Genomic DNA, 26,252 nt, shown 5'->3' on the forward strand with positions numbered 1-26,252 from the left:
TATAAACAAATGTTTAATACTGCTTGGTACACGGCAGTCACGGCACTGCAAGTCTGTCCGTCTGTCTCTCTTTTTCTTGGCAGGTCAGAATGGTTCCTTTTCACTTCTCTCTTTCATATTTCCTTTTTTTTATTCTTAGGGGCTGTTGGTTTATCATGTTTGAGGACATTTTTGTTTGGACTCTTGTGTAACTTCAGAAGTAGCAATGTATGATGAAACTGTGTCATCTCATGTCTTCTTGACTATTGCGACAGAGATGAATGGAAATGCTATCAATCTTTTTATATTATAGATCTCTTTAAATCGGTCCAATACCACACCTGCTATTAAGTAACCTACAAAGAAAGAACACTGGAGATTCCAATCTGGATTTATTCTTCAGGGAACTTCATTCTGAGTTAATAATGTTTGTCTGTCTTCATAACTAAAAAGGGAAAACAAAGGTTGTACTCAGGGGCGTCGGACTGGCGCTAAAACCAGTACTGATAACCAGGGCCCCAAAGGAAGAGAGGGCCCTTGAAAAGTCTGGGATATATATTTCCAGGGTGTTCCTTTTAAATAAATGGATCACTTTTCTTTTGTCTTTTCTTCTTTTTTAAAAAATGTTTTTTTGTCCCTTTGTTTTGTATGTCTAAGGGTTGGGGTCCTAAACTGTGTAACACCCACAGAAGCACTTCACAGAAAAATGAGCCGCACCATCTGAAAAGAATCATCAATGATTCAAACACAATCCTCATGTTCTACTTCTCTCTCTCTCTCTCTCTCGCTCTCACTAACACGCATGCGCAACAAAGGCGTCATTGTCCTGTTCCCATCTTCATCTAAGAACTATGAACTTTTGGCTGAAAACTCAAAAGTTTTCACTTTTATGCTCTGAAAACTTATTTTATGCACTTCATTGGTGGGATGATTAATTTATGAACTCGTGAAAATTAAGTTTTAACAAGTACTGTGAGCTGGTCCTTAACATTATCATAACAGTACACCTAATCTTGGATTTTTAATTAATTTAATTTTTTTTTTTTAACTACAGCCTATTAACAACTATTAGGCACTCAACATACTTATTAGCCTATTGTTAGCGAGTAGATGACGTTTAGGGTGGAATGATGTTTATTATCTTCAGGAGTGGAGTCAGTGATTCCTGTGAGTCATATTTATAGCACAGCTCTGTCTATATACAAGCGCGCGTGATGACGCAGCTCAAATGCAAATACACCTGACGCTTCCCGGGGGATCTGAGGGAAGGCTGAAGTCTTTTAAATTGCTCTAGTGTTTAAATGGTTCAACCACTCCCTGCTGTGACTGTGAACCGAGGTTTCGTATATCCCGCCCTCCCTGGAGTTCTGACACACAACGCCCCATCTCATTGCCACTGGGATAACCACCTCGCCTGTTGTGGCAAACGGGGCAGTTTTAACCAGCCAACACCATTTGTGGATTTATGTAAAAGTGTCAGAAGCTCAGGAGAGCGAGGGGACGCGAATTCCAGACTTTCGGACACCGATCTGCCGGGTTCACCTGTACAGGTAAGCGGCGAAGGGCGGTGTTTCAGTTCAGAAACAGGTGTTACTCGCAACATTCAGGGAGTGCGGATAAATTAGCCTTCACTACTTTTCCAGGTATAGTAGGCTAAAGTTAGATGTGCTCTTTGGGTTCTGGATTATTTTAAGAAGATGGATGTTCATTAAAATGTTCGCATATGACATGTTCTGAGGTCTCGGTGTTCAATCGAAACTGAGCTCGTGTTCATGATAGGGATTTTATATAATACAGTATCATGGTATGACCGAGTACCTGTCACATGATGATGATGTTTTTAAATGGTTTCCTAGAGATCGAGGAACAGGTGAACGCTTGGGACGTGATCTCAAGGTTTACCTCCTCACTTTTACCGGCCCCATTCATCAATATTTAACCGGCCAGAGATAGTTTAACAGACGGTCTCTCACCGTAAGACTGACATTCAACTCCTGCTGTGTATAAGAAACTAAATTAAGAGATAATGTCAGTTCTGAATGAAAAGTGTCATTGTAGTCTCCGGTGTGTTTTTATTTGTTATCTTCATTTTGTTGTAAAGAAAAACATTTTTGTATAAGGGGGTCAGTTTGTGGTTTCTAACTGACTGTAAACTTTGTGATGTAATATTCTTGTTGCATACACATTCTTGTGAAATTCATACAACGTCGGGTTATAGGTCTATTTAGTTCCTTCTTTGCGGGTTAATACAGATAGAAAAAAAACGTTTTATCTACATGGGTCCAATGTGATGAAGAAACCTTTTAAAACTCTTATTTAAGACGTGCATTTATATACGCACGCGCACACACAAATGTATGAATATACATCTCTCTCTCTCTCTCTATACTGTATATATATATAGAGAGAGAGAGAGAGAGAGAGAGAGAGAGCGAGAGAGAGGAGAAGAGAGAGAGCCCAAATTAAAGATGCCAAGTCATGTAACCAGTGAAAAGTGCAATTAAATGTATTTCTAGATTTAAATTTTTTTAATGCTGTTGCATTTGCCTTGAATAAAACCTGTTTTTTTTTTTTCATTAAGATGTAAAAACAAAAAAACTTAATATCATTGACACAGTCACAAGGGTTTACAGGGGTCTTCTCTGTTTTATGGCTTTTTTTCTTTTGTCACATGACAACATCACTGGCTGCATGCATAGTTATGCTACACTCATTACTAACCTTTTTCAAATATTTACAATTTACTACTATAGTTAAGATATAAATCAAATAAAAACAAATGGTAATGCCAAATTAGTAAAAAAATTAAATATATATCAAAACATCAAATTTGCATAAGCTATTTTGAAAAATTGATAACAGTTTTATTATAGAGGATGTGTACTTAACTTAATAGATCCAGGCCAAAAGAAACAAGCATGCTTAACCTGGGTGAATGCAAACATGATTGTGCTAATATTAATGCCATGCACAGAAAATTCAAGATCAATAGCTAAAAACTGATGCATCCTCCAGTCCTCACTTAAGTGTTGGGTGAGTGTCCCTTTTTAATGTAGTGCAAAAAAAATAATAATAATAATAAAAAAGTAATATGAAAAACTCTCACCACTTCTCATAGAGCTCTAATTAATTAATTATAATTTTTTAAATCTTAACAAAGTGGTATGATTTAGAGGGCATTTAGAAAATGTGTGTGTGGCAGGGGGAAGGGAAGATCCTGTTAGACCAGTTTAAAGTCTGTTGCTCCATTAGCAGCTGTTGTTTGGACTCCACCTCACAGTCGGCTGTCATGATACCTGTGCATATATGTTGTGGAATTCTAGAGAAAAGTACTTGGTTTTAATCAGAAAAGGTTTGAAATCGCAGAAATCTGATATGCTGGGTTTTGTTTATAATTTGGTTTTGGACTGATACTTCTCCTTCACTCTTTGTGTGAGATATTATTTTTATACACACTAGTCTTATCTGTTTTCCATGACATTTGGATTAGTACCGTAAGATATGATCATATGATCAGCTCTTTTGTTCTCTTGTGAATAGAGGACATCTTTTCCTTGAAAAGGATGTGGCCTAGTGGCTTATGCATTCCTTTACATATTAAAAGTCCATTCGGAGTCTCAGAACCACACGCAAAGCATCCATTCGCCAATCTCTTATTTTCACTAACATCATTTTTTCCAGGTATGTAGTGTCTTTTATAGGTGGTTTGATCATTAAGCTCAAACTGCGTTTATTAGCATAGGCTTTCTGCAAGGTTCTCGAATGAGGTTGTTAATAAACGTCTGTAGTATTTAATTTATGTGACCATAGTGAAACATTCAAGATTTTGATCAAGTTCATTTGTTGCCTAATCTTGAAGAAAAAGGCCTGTCATGGTTCAGTTCACCACAACTGATTTTATGAATAGTCTACTATTTGTTCAATCTTAAAGTATCAAAAATAAACCAAAAAGCACATACAGTATGTATTGTTTGATTAACACCATAAAAGCTTATTTTCATGAGCAGGGAAATCCTCCATTATGGTTAGAAAAAGCACATTTGCTCTGACCACACTGTGTGAGTTATTTGGATTTGCTCTTTGATTGTCTGGTTGTTCATTCTCTCTTATCAGGTATCACAATCATTATAATGTGTCACGTGATCAAAATGCGCATGTGTGTTAATGTTTCTTCACGTCTTTAAGGCATGTAAAATGTCATGATGATAACATCAAGCCATGCCTACTTATGTAGATAACCCGTGACTCCTAGAAAGTTCCTGTTTATGTGCTTTTAGTCTGACAAATGCACTTTTAAATGTAAAATTCAATGTTTCTTGTTTAAAAGCTTACTTTGTGTGTTTAATTAATATATATAAAGAGATGAAATGGTGCTAAATAACAAACGCACTTAAGTAAAATATTGTTTTAATAAAAGTATGCAGGTCTTAACCGGCATGGCAAACAAATTCATATTACTCCAAGCTTTTAGGTATGACAGCAAAGCCTGTGCATTTATTCATCCAATATTCACTCTTTTTTTTGACCATTTAGATCCCAAAAGTTCTGATAACAAAAAATTTTATCGGTATAACTATCTGCAAAATAGGTTGTTTTTATCGTTTTAGTCTAATGATCATGTAGTTATAGTTGTTGTATAGCAATATTCTATTGGTCACTAAAGGGAATATTGGTTGAATTTGAATGCAGTTTATTGCATTATAAAATAAAAGAATCTGCTTTTATCAGGTGATGTTTGTGTGGCAGCCCAAGCAACAGTGCGATCACGTTATTGGTTCTATCGTTCATCTCAACGTTTTCCATGTGTTTAATAGCGAATTATTCTCCACTCCGATAGACAGGAAACCTAAACCATCCATTAGTAATACAAGCTTTGACGTTGCTAGGGTACAGCTTGACTCGCCATGGCATGGCAACCATCAACAGTCTGGTTTAAAAAAGGTTGTAATAGTGATAGCCCACCTGAAACTGAAAGAGCCAAGGGTCACGTTAGAAACAACGGCCGTTAATTAAAAGCAGGAGAAATGGGAAATGTACCTCAGCAGCTGGCTTATATGACCTGGGAAACATACCTTCTTAAGTCTACTTGTTCTCCTCACAGCTTCACTGTGCTTAAACACCACTAAACACCTTTTTGGTATTTACAGGTAATGTTAAGGGTTTCTTAGATTTATTTCAACATACTCTATTTAACATGCCTTATTATTTAAGTACAGTCCTTCTTTATAATTTTGGGAGCGGTTTGTAAGCCTTAAACATCTAGAACCACTATTCATAGCTTTCACTTTTACTGTCGGGGACATTGATTTTGTTTTTAGGAATGGCTTTTTCATGCAGCAGTTGTTTTAGCTGTCTGAGGGAAGAGAAATGTGGCAAACCTCATTTGAATGAACTCCCAAATGAAAATACAGTTGTTTGAATGGATGCAATTTATAAATGCAGACCACTCTGGGTCCTGTCTGCCTTAGAGACAATTATGTGGAGACATCATTTCTGAACAGAATAAAAAGTACCCTTAACCTTTACCTTTTTTTTCTTTATGTGCATCTTTGTCTTTCTCCTTTCGCATATTGAAATACACCTGTTTATTGGATCCCCAGGCTCATGACCTGCTGTAGGTTATGTGCTTTAATTAAGGTGTGAGACAGACGTGATGATAGACGAGAACACCAAAGCCTTAGGGATTGTGTTTAAAACATGTTATTAAACTCTAGGGATGCTAAGGCATGCAGATGTTTCCTGGGCATCAGAGCTAAATTGGTTATTTTTGTTGATTCATTACAACTATTCATTCGTAACTTGCATTACATTAAGAGCAATTAGAATAGTCTTATGACTTAGAAGCATGAAAAGCTAAAAGAGAGATTTGATTATTTAAACTTCAGAAGGAAAAACAAAAAAGAAAAGATTGAATTTTTTTTTTTTTTTAAACAATTCTCCACATGCCTGAATTTATTTAACACACTTGTGATGCCTGAATTTATTCAATACACTGAAAACAGTAATATTGTGAAATATTATTGCAATTTAAAATAACCGTTTTCTATTTGATATTATTTTGAAATATAATTTATTACTGTGGTGGCAAACCTGCATTTTTACTCTTCAGAAATTATTCTAAAATGTGGTATTTCAATAGAACATCATATATTCGAAATATACGTTTTTGTAACAACTGAAAAATCTTCAGTGTCACTTTTGTTCTGTTTACTAGTCCTTGCTGAATAGAAACATGAATGAAAAAAAAAAAAATTAAACCTGACCCCAAATGATAATTTTTATTAATGTAAATATGTTGTTCATTATGGAGTTTTGTTAAATTGTTACATATATACATTAAAATTCTGAAATATAATTATTCCTTCTGTTCAGCTGGTTGAAAAGAGTGTGGGAAACCTGCTTTGGTTATTTTAACGAGGCCTAAAGATCATATTTGGAAAAATAAATCGAACTGTGTAAACAACTAATTAACATTTTAGTATAGTTGCGAGCATGATTTGTGAAATGTGTGTGTAAAGTTAAAGTGACTTGAATGTGTGTGTAAGTGTGTTTTTTCAGAATGCACAGTGAACTTTGCTCATCATATTAGAGGAAACAATCCACAGTATCATAAGCCTACATATGACCTCAGTTATGACGCACATTTTCTCAGACACACAGAGAACACAGTGTGTGTCTAGGACTGGCGGGTTGAATCAGTCACTGATTCTAAATGCTATCCCTTTGTATTTGAGCTCAAATGATCTGTAACTACACCCAAAATGAATGATTTAGATAAAAAAAAAAATCACTTTTATGACCATGCAAAAGGTGTATTAGGAAGCTATGATTCAGGTGAATTGTCTGAGCTCAAAAAATAACAAATGCATTAAAAATAGTAACAATCATTAACAACTACAGTTAATAACAACTATTTTTCCAGCACTTCAGGTTTAGCTCAGGGGGAAGTTGTGGCCGCCAATACCACGACTGAGGTGCCCTTGAGCAAGGCACTGAACATAAATGGCTGCCCACTGCTCCGGGTGTGTGTTCACAGTGTGTGTGTGTCCACTGCTGTGTGTGTGCACTTTGGATGAGTTAAATGCAGAGCACGAATTCTAAGTATGGGTCACCATACTTGACTGTATGTCACTTCACTCACTCATACAATAGTACTTAATATCAGTCAGAGGTTGCTAATTTGGCAAATTTATTATGTAGCTAAAAAACTTTTGTCATTCTGAGGCTTATGTTGATGTTGATTATGATGTTAACAGCTAACACAAAATGCTAACACTAATGTTCCCTTTCGATTAGTCTCTCCCATTGCGTTAACACTCTATGGGGAAACACCTGTTTACTCTGATACTGAAGCCTGATTTGATCATGTTCATGTAGCTGCACAAACCAAAGGTGCTTCAACCCGCCAAAAGGTGTAGAGCCGACTGCAATATAAGTCAGGTCTTAGTGTCATTTTGTTAGAATTTTCTCCTTCTTCTCCCCGCTGACCCTGCAAGCAAGAAGCCGGGTTTTAAAATAGCACATTTCAGAACAAATTCCACTGTGACGTTGTTGCAAATGTTGCACCACGAATGTGGCTTGGGCATCGCCTGAATGGGCAGTGCCCTCACTGAGGCTGAGCTCAAATATGCTGCGCTCACCGAGATGCAATGTTCTCACTGTGAGAACATGAGCCGTGCCCTTCTCCACTCACGGACCCCTAGGAGGAGGTCCCGCGTGCTTCACTCTCCCCTCAGTGCCTCCATTCACCAATGTTCTTCACACGTTAGGATCAACGCCTCTCGTCAGCTGCGAGCGCCTTGATTTCATTTGGTGGATCTGAGGAGGAAGCTGTCATGGATGACTCTTTCATTGAAAGCTTCAGATGCAGAATAGTGGGTGTGTTCTGAAGACCCTGACACGCTTACTCCGGCCGCATGGCCCAGTGTGGACGGTGAGATGATCTGCATTTTAACCAATACTGTGGAGGATCTCGGCCAGGCTTGGTCGGCCCAGAAGAGCCTGCCCACAGCCTACTTGATGAGTGGTACCTGAAAGGGCACCATCAACAATCTCCCCACCGGCGACGACATGGTGCACCCCCTACTCAGCACATGTTCATTTTTCCAATTCTGCCACTCTCACCATTGTTGACGGAGCCCTCCATCAGCCTTGGGGTTAAAAGTCCATGCAGGATAACCTCAACCATAGAGAACCTTTTACTGAATCTAACTGAGATCAGAGACGCTGACAAGGTTGCCTTCCTAGAATCACAAGTCTCACCAAAAGGACTGTTTGGCCCTTCCATGGATGGGTTTGCCTAAAGGGTTTACAGCAGCACAGAAGTCATCCCAGGCAATGCGTGACTTCCTGCCAAATTGCTCCAGTATGGCGGCTGTGTCAAGTCACAAGGCTCTATCAACTCAGCCCCCTCCTAAGTCTGAGTCTGTGCTTCAGCAGTGCCCCAGAACGGTGAAACACTACCTGTTTCCTAGGCATCAAGGTTCCTGCCTCAGAGTGTTGTTGGATCCTGAGGCTTAGAAGCCATCCTGATTCAAATGCAGGGAGAAGGTCAGTTCTCGCAAAGTCTCACGCTTGCTCTCCATCCCTCCATTCAACACTGAGCGATGTAAGCTTCATTCAAGTTTGGCTCATCCTACCTATTCAGTGCGTGCCCAAACAAATTACCTCTGTGATAGAGGACCCAAAATACTCAAAAGAACATTTCTCCTTTCTTCTCATTACCAAATTGTTTTCCTCCCCTCCCACCCTGGTTTTTGATCGGCCACTCAAAAAACTCATCTACTTGCCATCCACTTCAGGCTTGAAAAGTCATCACCCTTCTAGCGCTCCCCAATTTAGAAGTTAAGCAGGGTCCTCATCCATTCTACTCCTTTGTAAGTGGGAAAGGTCATGTTATGAAGTCCTCAACCCAGCGTTTTGGGTCTCATTATTAGCCTATGCTTACAGGAGCCCTCAATATGGGCACTCCTGGGTTGGGTTCGCAGAGCGAATAGCACGTGTTATTGGATTTGTAGACTATTTTAAAGGGAACTCTCCGGTTACTTGAGTAAGCTTGATTCCCTAAAATAAGGGAATGAGTGTTTCATAGGCTACCGTGCTATAAGGCTGTAGGTGAGTCGATGACTGTCATTTCAATCAAAAGATTCTGACAAAATGGTAATCATAAGTGACTTATATAGCAGTCAGCTTTATCCATTTTGGCGGGTTGAAGCGCCATTGTTTTGTGCAGCTACACGAATGTGATCAAATCAGGCTTCAGTATCAGAGTAAAACAGGAGTTTCCAGATAGCGTGTTAACGCAATGCTCATTTCCTTATCTCAGGGAACCAGGGTTACGTAATTAGACGGTGTGTTACATCCCTGGATGTATTATAGGGGATTGGGAGGGAAGGTAACAACTACTATTAATTCCATTTATTGTTTTGTGGTGATAGTTGAATTAACAGGAGACCACAATATACTTTCAGTTTGGGGATAGGGTTGTTTAGCATTGCTAATATTGCAACAGGCCCCAGTTATGCTTGCATGGATGCTAAAATGCTTACACTCAAGTATTGATTTGTGTATTTGCTCAGTACAAGGGTCAGTGATAGATGGAAGTATATCTAATCATTTGTTGTCCTTCTTTCTGCAGGCATGAAGGCTTTTTTCCTGCTTGCCACATTGCTGTGGTGTTTAACGGCAAGTTTCTCCTGGGCAGCTAAGATTGTGGTAGTTCCTCCAATTATGTTTGAGAGCCACCTTTATATTTTTAAAACCCTGGCCTCTGCTCTCCATGCTGAGGGCCATGACACAGTCTTCCTGGTCTCCGAAGGTCGCGAGGTCCCACCTTCCAACCATTATCGTCTCCAGCGCTACCCTGGAATCTTTAACAGCACCTCAGCCGATGACTTCCTCCAATCAAAAGTTCACAACATTTTCTCAGGGCGTCTTACAGCACTGGAGCTTTTCGACATCCTTGACCATTATTCTCAAAACTGTGATGCCGTTGTTGGGAGTGCTTCTGTTATGGAGCAGCTAAAACATGAAAAGTTTGACCTCCTGCTCGTTGATCCTAATGAAATGTGTGGATTTGTTATAGCTCACATCTTGGGTGTCCAGTACGCAGTGTTCAGCACAGGACTGTGGTACCCTGCGGAAGTTGGGGCGCCAGCACCTCTGTCTTACGTCCCAGAATTTAACTCTCTACTAACGGACCGTATGTCATTGTTCCAACGGGTAGCTAACACAGCAGTGTACCTGGTTTCCAGATTTGGTGTCCGGTTCCTGGTTCTGCCCAAGTATGATCGCATCATGAGGAAATACAACGTCCAGCCATCTGTGTCCATGCATGATCTAGTTCAGAACAGTCGACTCTGGATGCTGTGTACTGACATGGCCCTCGAGTTCCCACGACCCACTCTGCCACATGTTGTCTATGTAGGTGGCATCCTCACCAAACCCCCCAGCCCCTTGCCGCAGGTAAGAAACAAGTGGTATTACATTTAAAACATTCTCTAAACATTGTTAGTTTTGCAATTTTTTTTGTGTGGTATCACTTTTAGGTATGCACAAGATAATGCTATGATGGCTCATTAATGCACAGTTTAATTTAAAAAGCAAGCATAACTTTACAGTGGAATCAAGCTACAACACAATGGAAACAAACATATGGAAATGCTCTTAATGGAAGTGTACTTAACCAACTATGCTCAATGCTATGCTATCTCAATGCTAAATTCAACTACCTACTCATTAGTAACTTTTTGATGTGTAAACCTCCCCTTTAAATAATGTGACGCTTCCTTAAAGGGAAAGTTAAGCCAGTAATTAAAATGACCCCCATGTTTTCCTTAAACTCAAGCCACCCTAGGTGTATATGACTTCTTCTGTGAGATGAGTTCAGTCAGAGTTATATAAAAACATGTTCTGGCCTTTCCAAACTTTTTAATGGCAGTGAATGGTGGTCGAGATTTTTAAGCCCCAAAAAGTGCATCCAACCATCATGTGGTGCTCTGCACGGTTCTGGGGGTTTAAATAAATGCCTTCTGAAGCAAAGTGATATCCAGATTTAAAACTTTATAAACCGTAATCTTTAGTTTCCGCAAACTGTTGTACAAACGATTACGAGAGAGTGGCATTCCAGCGGATGACATAGAATATGGGCATAGCTTTAGTTCTGGTGAGAATATGCTAGTCTCGCGAGAACTGAGTTTTGTTTACAGTTAAGGACAATCAGTCTTCTCTTGGCTTATATCGAAATATTTCTCGACATTTCTAATTTATGACTGGTGTTTTGTTTTGCTCACTCCTCTGCGCTTCCATGTTCACTTCTCACCGGAGCTTACACTACACATATGTCCTATGCTGGAATACCACTCTCTCGTGAATGCATGCATGACAGTAAGCCAGAAGCAAGAGATTATTGTATGAAGTTTTAAATATGGATATTTTTGTCGCTTCACATCAGATGGCCTTTATTAAATCCGTGGAGCACTTCTTATGGTGGATGGATGCACTTTTTTGGGCTTCAAAATCTTGATCAATATTCACTACCATTATAAAGCTTTGAGGAGCCAAGACATTTTTTTATATAACTCTTGATTGTATTCATCTGAAAGAAGAAAAAATACACCTAGGATTATCTGACATTGGGATTTAATGCAGTTTCCAATTATTTAATAAAATCCATTTTGAACATTTTTTATTGTTCCAGTCTTTTTTATGGACACTAGTAATTCACATACATTAATTACTACAGTCGAATGAGCCAGTCAGTTGAAGATGGCCTTTCTCAGACTTCAAGGTTGCATTAAAATCTAAGATACCGGCACTGTTTAATGCTCTAACAAAATAACACTGAGCTGCCCTATTGCTTAATAAGTCTGATTCGTGCAAGTGGTTAATGCTAGGGATAATGAAGTAATGAAAACTAAACATTGAACAGTTTTACTGTACCAATCTTTTTTTATGAACACTTCAATTTTGCATATGGGGCAATACACACAAAGCCAGCTATTGGTGGAGATGCTTCTCAGCCACCATTGAGAGTGTGTTAAAGCGAACATTCAGGCTGTATACTGGAAGTAATGTTCTTATGAAATCCAAATTTTGAACTGAATTGAATGTAGCATTCATTTTATGAACACATGAACTGTTAGCCCTGGTGTTAGGTTTAACCCACCATCTGGTGTGGCTGAGAAAGGCGAGTTTTGTTGTGGCTGGATTCCGTTGGATTGTGGCTTAGTGTTGTAAAATTACATGTTTTTTACATTTTGTTGTTCTATGGGCTATTTGGCCACTTTAGTGTTCATTGTCAGAGTAAATGTGCAAAAATGGTACCTTTTAAATGTCCAACAACTTGTCACAGGGGCAATACTTTAAGGGACATTTCTACATTTAGTTTACCTTTGCCATTGTCCAACACTCATTTAAAGTTAGTCTTTGAAAACACGGTTACTTTAATAACACTGTAAAATGTAAACTTTATCAAATATAAAAATAGTCATTTTTCATATTGTGCATTATAATTTTATGTTAAAATTTTGCATCTAAAATGAATGATTTCAGTTTTTAGTGTTTAGAAAAAGTAGTACAGAATGTTATCACCAATTTATCAGGTTCTGGCCATAGCATGTAAATCATTTTCAGCTGATCTTTTCATTGCCTACTAGTTCATGTTGCAAATGGAAAGCTTACAAACTGTATATTTGGATCAGTTTAAGCAGTAATCTTTGTTTGTCTGCTATGCAATCCTCTGTTGAGACAATTTCTATTCCAAAGTTCCCTTGTTCTTTCAGTAAATGCATTGTGTGCACATGCAGTGCTCGTGATGCTTGAGTTCATTAATGGCAAGAAAATTGCATCATGTGCTGGATATGGGGATCGACTGACACAGGAACCTAATTTTCACTTGGCCTCATATAAAATGGCCAATCTCAAAAATTCCACATTCCACTCCCTCAAACAAGTGACATAGGTCACCTTTCCAGTTTAAAAATCATAGAGTGTGGTGACAAGTGGCTATATAAACATTGAGAATATCCAATGTATTTGAGCCATGGTTATCTTTTGTTAGGCTCGTTTAACCTCTCAATGAAGTCTTGATTTTGCACATGGGTGTTATGCTCACAAAGGCTGCTCTTATCAATTCGGGTGATTGTGCAGAGCTGTCCACTGAATAGAAGTGGGAGTTCTGAACCTAAGCTTGCACTTTTGGAATACCAAGCGCCCAAATGGCTTCAATGAATGCTGTAGAGCCATAATGCAAATAGTGTGTTTGTCAGTGCAGGGTGTGTGAGTGTGTGTTTATGTGTGTAAATGTGCCCATTGTCGGGTGTGTATGAAGGACACTGAGACCAGTGTGAGGAGCGGACAGTCAGTGCCAGGCCAATTCAGCTGCAGATGGAATCCCTCAAACAGCGAAAAAGCAGGTCTTAGACAAAAACCTGCTCATTTTGAAGCTATGCTAACTGCTAACATAAAAGGCTAAAGACTCTAAATCTAATTAACACTGTTCATATTTTTGTGCTAACAATTGCACTACTATCTACTTACCAATGCACTTTCATTTTTAGAACTGAGTTGCTTTTGCAGCATTGCTATTATCGAAATTCATAGCCTCATTCATGCTTTAATGTATGCTAAATGCTAACACAAAGCCATGCTCATCTTAGAATTTTATTTGACCTTTTTTGAATATGTTAGCAATGTTAGAATATAATAATCAAAAGCTAAATCAAAAAAATTTCAGCCAACGATTTAAAACTAATTAAAAAGTTAATGTCATACTCATATTTTTGGTTTAGCACTTATTACTTGTATTACTCTATAATAATTTAAGTTCATAATTTGAGGTGTAAATTTGTCTAAATAACCCTTTTTTTTTGGGAATGCAATTTCTAGGTGGATGAACTTCTGGTTATGTGTTGCAAATGTTTACTCCATGTAAACAGTTTTTTACAGATAGGAACATTACTGGGTTACCGACATTTGTCGTCATTAGGTCTTCAAAGACTGAAAACACCTGTACACAATCTCAGTAAATATTCATAGGTAATATTTGAATTTTATGGCTATGATTAGATATAAAACTTGCTATGGCTATAATAATAAAAACTGTGTGTTTATTGCTGTGTATGTAAATAAAAATAAACTGTAGTCTTCATAGGTTATTCAATCTTTTAGGTTGTAAAATTAATTTAAATATTATTCCAAAGTATATGCATCATTATATAAGCATTCACCAGATTTTTTTATTTACCAGAAGTTGGAGACGTGTTGAATGTTATGACAGAATATATTTTCACACACTCAAATGGCTTTCTGTTCCTTTAATATAGAATTATCTGATTAGTCTAGTTTATTTCCCATTTTCGAGTTTAATATTAGCCATACAGTTTCTCCTTTTATTATTAACTTTGTGTTAATGTTCTGCTTTATTAAATCTAAGATTATCATTTAATACTAAATCCAGCCAAGAGCAGTGAAGGCTTTTCTTTTTCTTGTCAGTATTTTTTTTTCTGTTAATATTCTGTTATTATATTTATGGATGTGTATATTGTGTGTACAGAATGCAATCTAAGTAATCTTTATTCTACTTTAATTACCATTATTGTGGTAATTCAAAAATTAAGTGATTCTGTGCTCTATATGCTCCAGATTGCTCTCCATGGATGTACCAAGGTTTAATGTATATAAAAATAAATAAACCCACACAACAGTCTGGCCCTTAATCTAAAATGTGTTTGACACACCTGGTCAAAGTCTAATTTACACAGCTCTAAAAATAGACACTGACATTTGTACATCACATTTATTTAATTTTCCATTGTGTTGACACAGCACTTACAGTAGCACTGAAAATGGCATATGGTTGACATACTAGGTAAAAGGTTTAGAGAAATCTTGATCGGGATTTCTAAACACGCATTGGGTCTCTGTCAAAGGTAAAGTAGCTTGAGAAATGTCCATACCTTAAAACCATTTAATATTACGAAACAAATGTTTTCACTTGTTTGTAAATTTAAAGTTGTACATTATGTAATGTCCCTTTAAGTCTTGGACAAACTGTGTCGCAATGTGCTTCTGAACACTTATACTCCGATAATAAGGTGCATTCTTCAGCCATTTTATTGGATGTTTATAAAAGCAAAGTCTCATAAATCAAGTGTTTAGTATTGAATCACCGTTCTCTTCTGTTCAAAGTAATAACTATTAAATGGTAAAACTATGGTGCTTTGTGTACTATAACTACCAGATTCATATACAGTGGTATTTATGTGCATCGGTTATTTTATATTTCTAGTCCCTTTTTACTTTTAACTTAATATATTCAAATAAAAATAAAAAAAAATATTTAGATGCTAATTTTGATTTCCGTATGATGCTGAATTGCTTTGTCTTGTGAATAGACAGCACAAATTCCATAGATTGTTGAATTGTGTGTTTGATCTGTGTGTGTACAGGAGTTTGAAGCCTGGGTGAAGGATACAGATGAACATGGTTTCGTAGTGGTGTCGTTTGGTGCAGGAGTCAAGTATCTGTCAGATGACATTGCTCGGAAACTTGCAGGAGCCTTGAGCCGTCTTCCCCAGAGAGTCATCTGGAGGTACTGCCATTCCATTCATTTCCTCTTCATGTGATCAGTGAACCATTTCGCCAACAGATCAAATCACCTGCATATCTCTCCATTATAGTTTATTATGCCACATAGTATTCATTGGCAACTGGATTGTGCTGGTGGGTCACTCATAAATTAGTTATGGTTACAGCTAACTATTTTGTTTTTCATTTCCAAACCTGTAAACCCTGGTGGTTTCGTTAGACTTTCCAGTGGTTTCTAAATGCAAAACTTGATGCATTCATTTCGGACTAAAGCATTGTACAGATTCACGTGTACAGTAATTTACCGAGAGTGTTGTCAATAATTATGATGAACCTCAGTATGTTTGTATTAAATCCCAATCAGTTATCATCCTTTGTTGGCAGTGGAGTGACATTTGATTCTTTGAGATGGTGGTACATAAGTCATGATCATGATTTTTTTTATTATTAATTATTATTCTTATCTTTTGATATTTTGGTTTGTTGTACTGTAATAGTTCAAAACCTTCTCTCTAACAAAAATACACATTCAATACAATACCTAGCCCGGCATATTGATACCTATTTAATATCAAATACCAGTAAAGACTTGATCAAGTGCTGTAACATCATTTTAAATTCAGTTTCTTCCAGTGGTAATTGGGTGAAAATAGGAAGTTAATCTCACACTGAAATTAGTTTAATGTTTATGTATGTTCAGTTTACATCAAATCAGTGTCATGTCAAGCTTTTGATGTCAGTTCGATTTACATACAGTATTTGACCATTTGTTTGACGTCAATTTTGATGTCAATTTGATGTCTTTTCAACATCAGTTGCCCACTGGGTAGGTGTTTTATACTTTGTGTATAAAACAAAGTTTTATACATATTATAGCTCTGTGTGAGGATTAGTCGAAAATTGAACTTTACCACAAATGTAGAAACACTTGCTAATACACTTGCTAATAATGCTAATAATGCTAATTTTGCAATCAATAAAGCTGGAAAGCCTCAGTCACCATAATGGATTCATTGCATGGAAAGAGCAACTACAAATGTCCTACCCTGGAAAAACTAAATACTAAATAATGTACATTTTTATTTAAGTAATTTTTAAGGGAATGATTTGTTTACTTTAAACTGTATTAATATTAAAATGGCTTTATATTAAGAAGAATTGATAAAATGTTGTAAACTTTCCCATTAATTGATTCATTTTGTTTCTCTAAGCTTACATTCAAATGCCCTTTTATGGTTCTTTCCTCTTTAGCTTCTCCTAAGTGAACTTGCATGCTTAGAAATAAGCAGCACCTTTTGTTGTCACATGCACTCATATTGTCATGACTCCTGTAGTCATGCCATATAATCCCAGTTGTTTTCTTGTGTCCATGCAAATGTGCCAAGGCAAGACTTTACTAATGAGGAGACTGTTGGGAGCGCAAATGCCCAGGGAACACAAACATATTCTGTGCATATACTGTACAGATAGATAGACACACTACTGTGAGCCTCAGCAATATATCACTCTTGTACATGAAGTCATGAACATATGGTCTCCACTCTTTCTCTCTCACAGTGTGCATAGATTCTAGTAATGGATATTAGAGTCGCTGACTGCTGTTGGGTTTCTTGGTAACTGTAGAATGTTTGTGGTTAGGTTTGGCACATACTGGCCTTTAGATTGTGTGTGTTTGCTCGCAAGAGACGAATCTGGACTAAATCTCAAACCAGACTTTATGATAAAAGCTTCATTTAATCTCCACTGAAGAACTCTTGTTGTATTGTTAGTTTAATTCACAGATGTGTGAGTATTTATTTCTTAAAGCCAACATGGAATCACATGCTCAAGTAACATTTCTTATAATTATCATTATTTTAAAACCAATCCCTCCGCATACTTTTGAGCAGTGGTTTGTGTTCCTGGTGTTTTTGTACTCCGTTTATCAGTGCGTGCTTTAAAGAAAAATAGTTTGTCCTTATAATGTGAAAATAATTCCCTTTTTCTGCTGATGTCATTTAAGCCATGTGGTCAGCAAAAAATGCTAACCAATAGCGTTATATAATAGATATTTAGGCTACTGTTGTAGGTAAAGCAACCTTTCAATTATGTTGCTAATAGTTACCACAATAGTTTACTTCAGCATCCAGGTCCCATCCTACATTGTTCATTGCTCTTTGTATATTCATTTCGTTTGGAAATCCATCGCTTTACATAATCAAATAGGTTGCGAATACAGTTTCATGTTTCTCAAAAGTACAATGGTTGTATCTCTTGTTGTATTCATCAAACTTAATGTTTATGTGTAATATATGTCATGCATTACTGCAGAAGCATTAAATAATGTATAAGCTTTATAAGGTAGAGGGAAATAATCTGGTCTTCTATTGCTAGCTGATTGTCTTTCATCTTCTGCATTTTATTTGCCTTCTAAATGTAAGTTTTTTTTTTCATGAATCTGATCTGTGCATGCAAATTATATTGTCTCTCTCATACTTTGTCTCTAATGTGCTTTCCATTGAATACATCACTCCCCTGATCTCACTCATATCTATGATGCTTTGAATAACTAACCAATTGTTCATTCTTATCAACTGATGATTGTCTCGTCCACTAGCCTTAGATGAGCTAAAAGCTCTTTACTATTTTTAAAGAGCTGCCTGCATCTTACTGAGTTAATTTTCTCTGCAGGTTCTCTGGAGTTCCTCCTTCCAATCTTGGCAACAATACTAAACTAGTGGAGTGGATGCCACAGAACGACCTGTTGGGTAAGTATTTCCCTATCTCTCACTAAATTCTCAGAAATGCATATGAAGTAAAAAAAAAAAAAAAAAAAAAAGTTCCAGTAAAAATTACAAAACACTCTCCATACATTACCATTCAAAAGTGAAAATCCTGAAAAAAAATCGCATCATGATTTTCACAAAAATATTAATAATACATATTAAATTATTAATTGAGAAATGTTTTGTAGCACCAAATCGGCTTATTAGAATGTCTTCTCAAGTCCTGTGAATACTAAGGCTTTTTTTTGTGCAGTATATGTGTGAGGGAGAGAGAGCTCATCCTCCTCTCTGCTCTTTTCTGGATCTCTTGGATAATGTCTCTGTTGTATTAGAAGACACAAAGCCTATGCATGTGTTTGTTTGAATGAATGAGCTTCTGTTTCATTGTGCACCCTGGGCTTGAGGTCACAGAGTGCCTTTCTGTCTCCATCGTTATTTCTTTTCTCTCTTTCTCTTACTGTCTTTCTGCCGTCTGCCACACTTCCTGTTCCCTGATGACCTAGTCGATGCATCCTGTGCTTTGATCTTCCATCAGTTTGGATCGCTCATCCCACCAGAGATAACGACAAGAAAAAATGTCTGATACTCAAAGTTGGTAGACAGACTGGACCCAAAGCATTTCTTCTCTAAGGACCCGCAGCTATTCAACACAAACACTTACTTGTCTTAAGATCAGCTGGACTGAACTTCAAGATCAATGACCCGTGATCAACACTGTCAAAATAAATAACATTTTCAATTTTTAATAAGAGCCTGAAATGCACTCACACATACTTTATGGAGCATTATGCATTAAATGAAACCGTCCTGCCTCATGTTAGTACCAGTGAGAGAGTGGTACACACCCTACCCCATTCGTGAGAAACCTCGGACAAATTTACAAAAACGTATGCAAATGTCCCTTTGATTTTCCTGTGTGTCTTTAAATGTATTTTAAAAGAGATATAAGGGCATTCTATGAGCTAATGTACAACTGGTGACTCTAAAAGGTTAATAAAACTCTTTGTTAATTGTGACTCATTCAGAGGAAGAAGTGTTAGCATGTATAAATGAGCGGAGTGGAGTGGGAGCAAAGCGAGGAGTGGAGCAGCAGGATTTTTGACTGGAACGAAGAGTGATTTTTTTTTTTTTTTTAAGTCGGAGCATGTGGTTTTCACTCGCTCTGAGTGTGCTCCACTACTGCTCCATCACGAGCATAATAAATGCCAACAGCCCATAATATAACTGCATTTTATCAGGAATTTATTCATTAAACATTAACTAGCTTGACAGATGAAGGTGAGGTTTATTATGAAGGCGACTGGATGAGTGTGGAAGGTTAAATCTTAAGCATGTATTTTTTGTTTTTATATAGAGGATGTGGATACTCTATATTAAATTCACGTTTTAAACAGTTTATTGTACATGTAGTTAATCTTTGCTCTGAACTGATGTGCTGCTACATTGTTGCACACATGCACACAAGTTCGCATATAAGGCATAGATTGCACACACAAAAAAACAATCAGGATTGGCAAAAATTGTCAACGCTGTCCTGTGATTTATCCACTTAAAACGGACCAGTTACAGCATATTCTTTAGACAACTGAATTTAACAGTAATTTAATGCAACGTACTGTAATGGCAGGTTTTGCATGAATGAGACCACTTGCATTTTCTTTTGAAAATGTAAAAATCAAGTTTTCTGTTATTAAATCTACTTTAGTGGATTTAATTCATAGCGATTTGTATTAAAGAAACCATAGTTAAATAATGTTACCATTTTAATGTTAATATTATTATATAGTCTCACTTAAAATACCACATTTAACTCTTTCCCGGCCACTGACAGAACTTTCTGTCTTTCTGTGTTATCACTGGTGTATGGTAGGGGGCGCTGTTACACGTCTTCTGATAGTACTGAGAGTACTGAATCTCTGGATCAAAACACAGGTGAAGAAGAAGCAGAAACAAGCGAACGTGTAAGCAGAAGCATATAATGTGATCATCAAAGGTCAATGTTGATACAGGAAGTGAATTAGCTTTGGGTGTTGATGGAAGCAAATGACGCCATCTATATTAAGATCATTGTTCTGAATCCCATCCAGACATAGTTTTTGACAAAAATGCGTTTTTCTCAGCTTTTTGTTCAGTTTTTATCTTATTTTTTAAGTGCCCATATTCATGAGTTGATAAATAATAATAATGCATGAAACTAGATTAAACTTTTTTCTGTTCTTTCTTTTCACTTTGACACATTGCATGTTCAGATATTCATACAACAAAACAAAAAGCAGTTACCATGAAAATTTTGTGAAAATGATAAAAGATGCTGGTGGCAGCTGGCAACTTGAAAAAAAAAATGCTGGCAGGGAAAGAGTTAAACAACAATTGCTATGTAGAAACGGTGGTAAATGTTGGCATTTCATGACAAATTGCACATTTTCCATAATAGTTGTCTTTTCTCTCACACTCTATCTCTTATTCACCTACAGGCCACACAAACACACGGGCCTTCTTGAGCCATGGGGGCTTGAACAGCATCTATGAGGCCATGTATCACGGCGTGCCCGTGGTGGGGGTTCCACTGTTTGGAGATCACTATGACACCATGACGCGAGTTCAGGCCAAAGGCATGGGCATAATGCTTGAGTGGAAAAGGATGAGTGAAGAAGACCTTTACACTGCTATGGTTAATGTCATTACAGACACAAGGTAATTCACATGTGTACAAAATGCCTGAATAAAGTAAATTATACACACACACACACACTATTTTCAGCCACTGTAAAATGTCTGTTAAAAAACAGGTAATACAAGTCCAAACCCTCATTGACAGAGCTGGTTTAATGTTTAATGACTGTGGAATTGGGGTTACTCAAGTTTAATGATAAACGGGACCTACCGAAGACCCCGCAATAGTGTCAATATTTGCAGATCCATAGTGCTTTAACAAATAATGTAGAAATGTAGCTTAAAAAGGGGTTTAGCTCTATTAAAGTTCAGCTTTCCCCCCAAAATAACCATTCTGTTATCCTTTACTTACCCTCGTGTATTTCCAAACCTGTATGAGTTTCTTTCTTGCGGAGAACACAAAAAGAGATATTTAGCAGAATGTCCGAGTTTTTTTTTTTTTTTTTTAAATCTAAGTGGATGGGGGATTTAAGGCCAATAAGTTACTCAAGAAAGACCTTTATATTGATCACTATACATTTTTCTAATTATTATAAATATATTTTCAGCTATTCATATTAACTGATTATTTTGATTGAACTCCGAACCTGAATTACAGATCAAGATTAGAAACTATGGAACAGTGCCATCTTGTGGCCTTTATATCAAGATCAACATCCCGTTGGTGATATATATGTGCGGTCTCAGATGTTTTGAAACCTCTCCATCTCTCTTTCTGTTAAGGTATCGTGAGCGAGCACAGCTGCTGTCTCAGATTCATAAAGATCAGCCTGGTCATCCGGTGAATCGGGCGGTTTACTGGATTAGCTATATACTGCGTCATCGTGGCGCCGACCACCTCCGTTCTGCAGTCTATGAGATCTCCACCTACCAGTATTTCTTATTGGATGTCGCTGTGGTGTTAGGAGTGTGCCTGCTTTTCCTTGGCTACTTGTTATACCGAATAGGCAAGTGCATCCGGTCACGAATGGTGCGCGGTTCATCTCCGGAAGAGAAGGTGAATGGACATTGTCATAATGGAATTCCAAATGGCAAGCACAAAAGAAATGGCCATGTTAGAAGTACGGAGAAGAAACTAAAGTAAAGCACTAGGAGAAATCAAAACTAACGCTTCACTAAAAAGAGGAATTAACTACTCTTCACTCAAAGCAGGGCCTATCCAGGAAATAAATAAATGGGTCATTAAAGAAACAAACCAACCATTATAACAACAAACTGTAAGTGGGAAGCCAAAGTAAGGAAGAATGGAAGAAAACCAGAAAACAGAAACAGAAAGCTCCTGAGAATATATATTTTTTCTCCCCTGTTGAATGGTGATTACCTTCAGTTGTAGTCTTGACTGTTGAGTTTATCCTTGTGGAAAAAGCCACAGTTTTGAAGTTTAGGACGTAACGAGAAGCTATCATGCTAGGGGGCATCAGGTTTTAAAACAACAGAGATCTATATCTATTTATAGAAATGTCATACTTTTTTGTGCGCTGAATTTAATTTATGTTCTATATTTATGTTTCACGCACTCCGTCCCTCCTTTGTTTTCATTTCTTCGGGAATATTAATTCTTGGATGTTAGCAGCGCTAGCAAGCTAGCATATTTGCTAGTGTTTATGCTGCCAGCCTAGCTTTAATCTTTTAATAGAATTTTCATTCTGCTAACATACAACTTCATTCCTTGTAGAAACAAATCTGCACTAGTTAATGCTGCTGGTTATGCTAGCTATGTAAAATGCTAGAGATTTTGATGGATGGGGATAGTTAAACTTGAAACTTTGCTTCCATTTACATACCATGGATGTTTATGTTTTGAAGTTTCAATTCTATCCTCATCTTTACTGAATGGTTTATTTTATTAAACAAATCGTGCTTAGGAGGAACATTTTAGGGGGGTGGGAGGTATATAGCAGGGTGATAATATAATTGGAGATACATTTGGCATTTCATAAAGTTAAGAAAAAAAACTGTTCACTAACAAAAAAAAATTTTCAGTATCTTATTGAAAATATATTACATTTTAATAATTCAGTGCTTGCTTTTTTACTTTTAATGAAAAAAAAACAGATGTCTTTATGGTATTTTTTTGTCAACTCTGTTACGGACAAATTAGGCAATGTGTAGAAATAACAATAAATCATAACAGGAAAAATCCTTCTTGTATCATTACACAAACAGTACTTACATTACAACATTTGAAACTGAGATAATATTTAACCTATGCATACCTTAAAAACAAAAAATAGCTATATTTTCACAGAACTGTCCACTTGGAGCAAATCTTTTTCATTTGAAAATGTATTGTATACAATATCCAGTAAAAAAAAAAAAAAAAAAAAAAAAAGAGAGGAGAAATGTTTTCGAAATAATATAAGGGTACATCATATCTCAATGTTTATGAGATTTTAAGCAAAAATTAAATAGTTTTTTGGTGAAAATAGATCATAAACAGAGTTGAACTCTATTGTCAGCATTGTTACTTTGGTAACAGAGTTTGACGGTAACAGAACTGACAATTTCATTTTATTTTTGCCAAAATAAAGCACATGGCACTAATGAGTAAAATACCTTTAAATAACCCAATTTGTGATCAGTAATACATTTTGTTTTCCTTTTGATATTGTGGTAACAGTGTTGAAGTTCATCGAAATAACGCTTTGTATAAACTTTTGATTAGATTAAAATATTTTCTGAGAGAGAGCACACAGACTTTTCAGTGGTTCAGATCTAATCAGTGAGGTGAAGTGTCATCATTTCCTGTATCTTACATAGTTGTGGGAGATAATTCTACAAATTTAAAGGCAAAATATAGTATGGAAACAGAGTTGACGCGATATTTATGGACACAATTGTATACAATTTTTTTTTTTTTTTTTTTTTTTTTAATTTAATGTTGTAGAATGAAATAAATTAGTATTTAGGGATTTTATTAATTAAATGACTGAAATATTACAAGAAGAAAAGTAAAATAAAATATTTAGATTACACAATGATACATGATGGAAAAAAAGCTCATTCGGACAACATGAAATCATTAGCTTTTGAGCTATTTAAGACACTTTTTACACATTATGTTGTTATTGGCTGTAAGATCTTGTAATTCATAACAGTAAGTAACAAATTATTAAAATGATACAAAATATAACCATTTGGAAAAAAGTAATGACTTTGGATGCCAAATGTATCTGCAATTATAGAATCACCCAGCACACTTTGTGTGTCTCGATGTCACAAACATTTTTTTCTTTATTAGAATAATAGTAGTATCAGACGAGTGTTGTTATCAACGCAAAAGATTGTTTGCTGATATTTTCCCATAAATCAATAAGCATAGAGTGACCTGGAGGAATTTGGGACTGTAATGAACATTTCCCATGGTGCTCTACTGGATCTTTTAACCTTTTAAGCCATTTTCATCACTGGAAGTTCTGTTAAAGGCAATATTTTGGTAACATTTCCATCTAACATTTAGTTGTGTGACTTTTCACCACGTGGCAATAAACAGATCTTCTGCAATTTATTTGTGCGTTAAAGTGCATTCTAAGCCTCAGAGGTTTTATTTTAAATAAATGCCACTGGACAACCTGTTATAAAATCACACGCTGTTTTTACAACTCAATGTCAGACTGAACTGTTGCCAGTAATAGTCTCAGTGTGATAGTTTTAAATCCACCTCAACACTGTTCATATAATCCTTGGTTTTTTTTCTCCCACGTCACAAAACCGTCAAATCACCTTAAGATCGCAAAACCAAAATAGCTTAGTGTAAATGAAGAATCACTGATGTCCTAATTTGTAATTGTTTTTACCATGAGCTTGAAAGCATTTCTTCAGCCAAGCACTGTTTTAGACTGTCCATACTTGAACATACGCTAGCTGCAATATGGCTGCAAATGCATCAGAGCTATGACTGGTGAAACAGTGACGCACACTCACACATTTTAAACATTATACTTGTTTTCTAGTTGTTTGTTTTGTATGATTTTCAGTATTAATATAAGATGGTTAACAACAGAGGAAAAAGCTGCAGATGGACTCTAACCTTAAAGGCAGTGTGTGTGCGTGTGGTAATAGATTGTTATTTCTTACATATGTGAAGTGTGTATGCATGTGTATTTGAATGGGGTTGCTTGAGCCTTCTTGTGTCCAGCTTTCCCTTTACATACTGATCATTTAAAACCAATGTTCCAGTTTGCTTACAGTGCATTGAAACCTTTCTTTGCCTCTCATATGCTGTTTCCTGATAACGTCCTTGTAGAAGTAGTTGTTAAAAAGTGCTTGAAGGAGTTTTTTTCATAATGATTTAATGTGTGTCTGTGTCATGTAAATAAAAAAGACAAACAAAAACACTAATGGTAAATAAACATTAAATATTTTGTTTGCTTACTTCTGTTGTCTGATGATTCTCTCTTAATTTGAATGTAGAAGAATATGAAAAAGATTCTGCCACTTGCATCACCAGAAAATATTCAGTGAGTTAGTCACAAAGCACATGCATGGCGTCTCACTTCTATTCTCAAGTTACACTGTCCCGAAGTGCTTTGTTTCAGGTTTTTTTCCCATGACCTCATTGATAATTGCATCTAAATGATATCTCTTATTCTGTTAAATGTTCTTGCATTTGGGGCTATCAGGATTATATGCTTTATTATCTCACTATTGTTATCCTGTGAAAATGGTGAAGCGCTTTGAATACAAATTTCTGTTTACAGTAAAATTTCTTAGTCTAATAGATGACTGCGACGGGAGAAGAGGGAGTGTAAAACTATACGCCGGTTGGTCGGTAGGTATCAGGTGCTGTCCTTATGTTTTCAGCACTGTGTCACAGTAGTTGGGTCTGTATCCTGAAGATACTTGTGTGTGCATGTGCATGCATCTTTCTCTTAATTATTCACTGCAGTTTAGCATGTGATGTGTTTGTCTTAATATGCATGTTTGTGCATGAAGACAGTTTAGTGCTAATTAGACTGGTTTTTCTGGTTTCACAATTAGACAACCCAAGATCACTGCAAACATGCCTGTGGCGATGTTTCTGCAATTTGATATCATGCTGCCCCTTGCATGTTTTGCAATATTTTTCTTTATTGCTTTATCGCGTTTGAAAATAATGCACCAGATACACTCAGCCCTACTTTAAACATGATCAATAGCAAACATGAGATAAAAACGTTGGCTGACGCAACCATGCTTGTTTCTGAGTCCTTTGAGCTCTTTTATCGTGACTCGTGTTTCACTGGACTTGAACCCAAGTGCTCCAAA

At 36.6% G+C, this 26,252-nt stretch overlaps 1 protein-coding gene across 1 annotated transcript; it reads left to right on the forward strand.

Moving 5' to 3' along the window:
• Positions 1–1,380: 1,380 nt before the first annotated feature.
• Positions 1,381–25,379, forward strand: LOC127960912 (2-hydroxyacylsphingosine 1-beta-galactosyltransferase). The gene is made up of 6 exons (XM_052559936.1): positions 1,381–1,529; positions 9,617–10,443; positions 15,429–15,571; positions 18,238–18,314; positions 20,807–21,026; positions 21,729–25,379. The coding sequence occupies exons 2-6, from the start codon at positions 9,619–9,621 to the stop codon at positions 22,087–22,089; spliced, it is 1,626 nt and encodes a 541-aa protein (XP_052415896.1). The 5' UTR covers positions 1,381–1,529; positions 9,617–9,618; the 3' UTR covers positions 22,090–25,379.
• The last annotated feature ends 873 nt before the right edge of the window (positions 25,380–26,252 follow it).

This window comes from Carassius gibelio, chromosome A1, assembly GCF_023724105.1.
Source record: "Carassius gibelio isolate Cgi1373 ecotype wild population from Czech Republic chromosome A1, carGib1.2-hapl.c, whole genome shotgun sequence".
NCBI lineage: Eukaryota > Metazoa > Chordata > Actinopteri > Cypriniformes > Cyprinidae > Carassius > Carassius gibelio.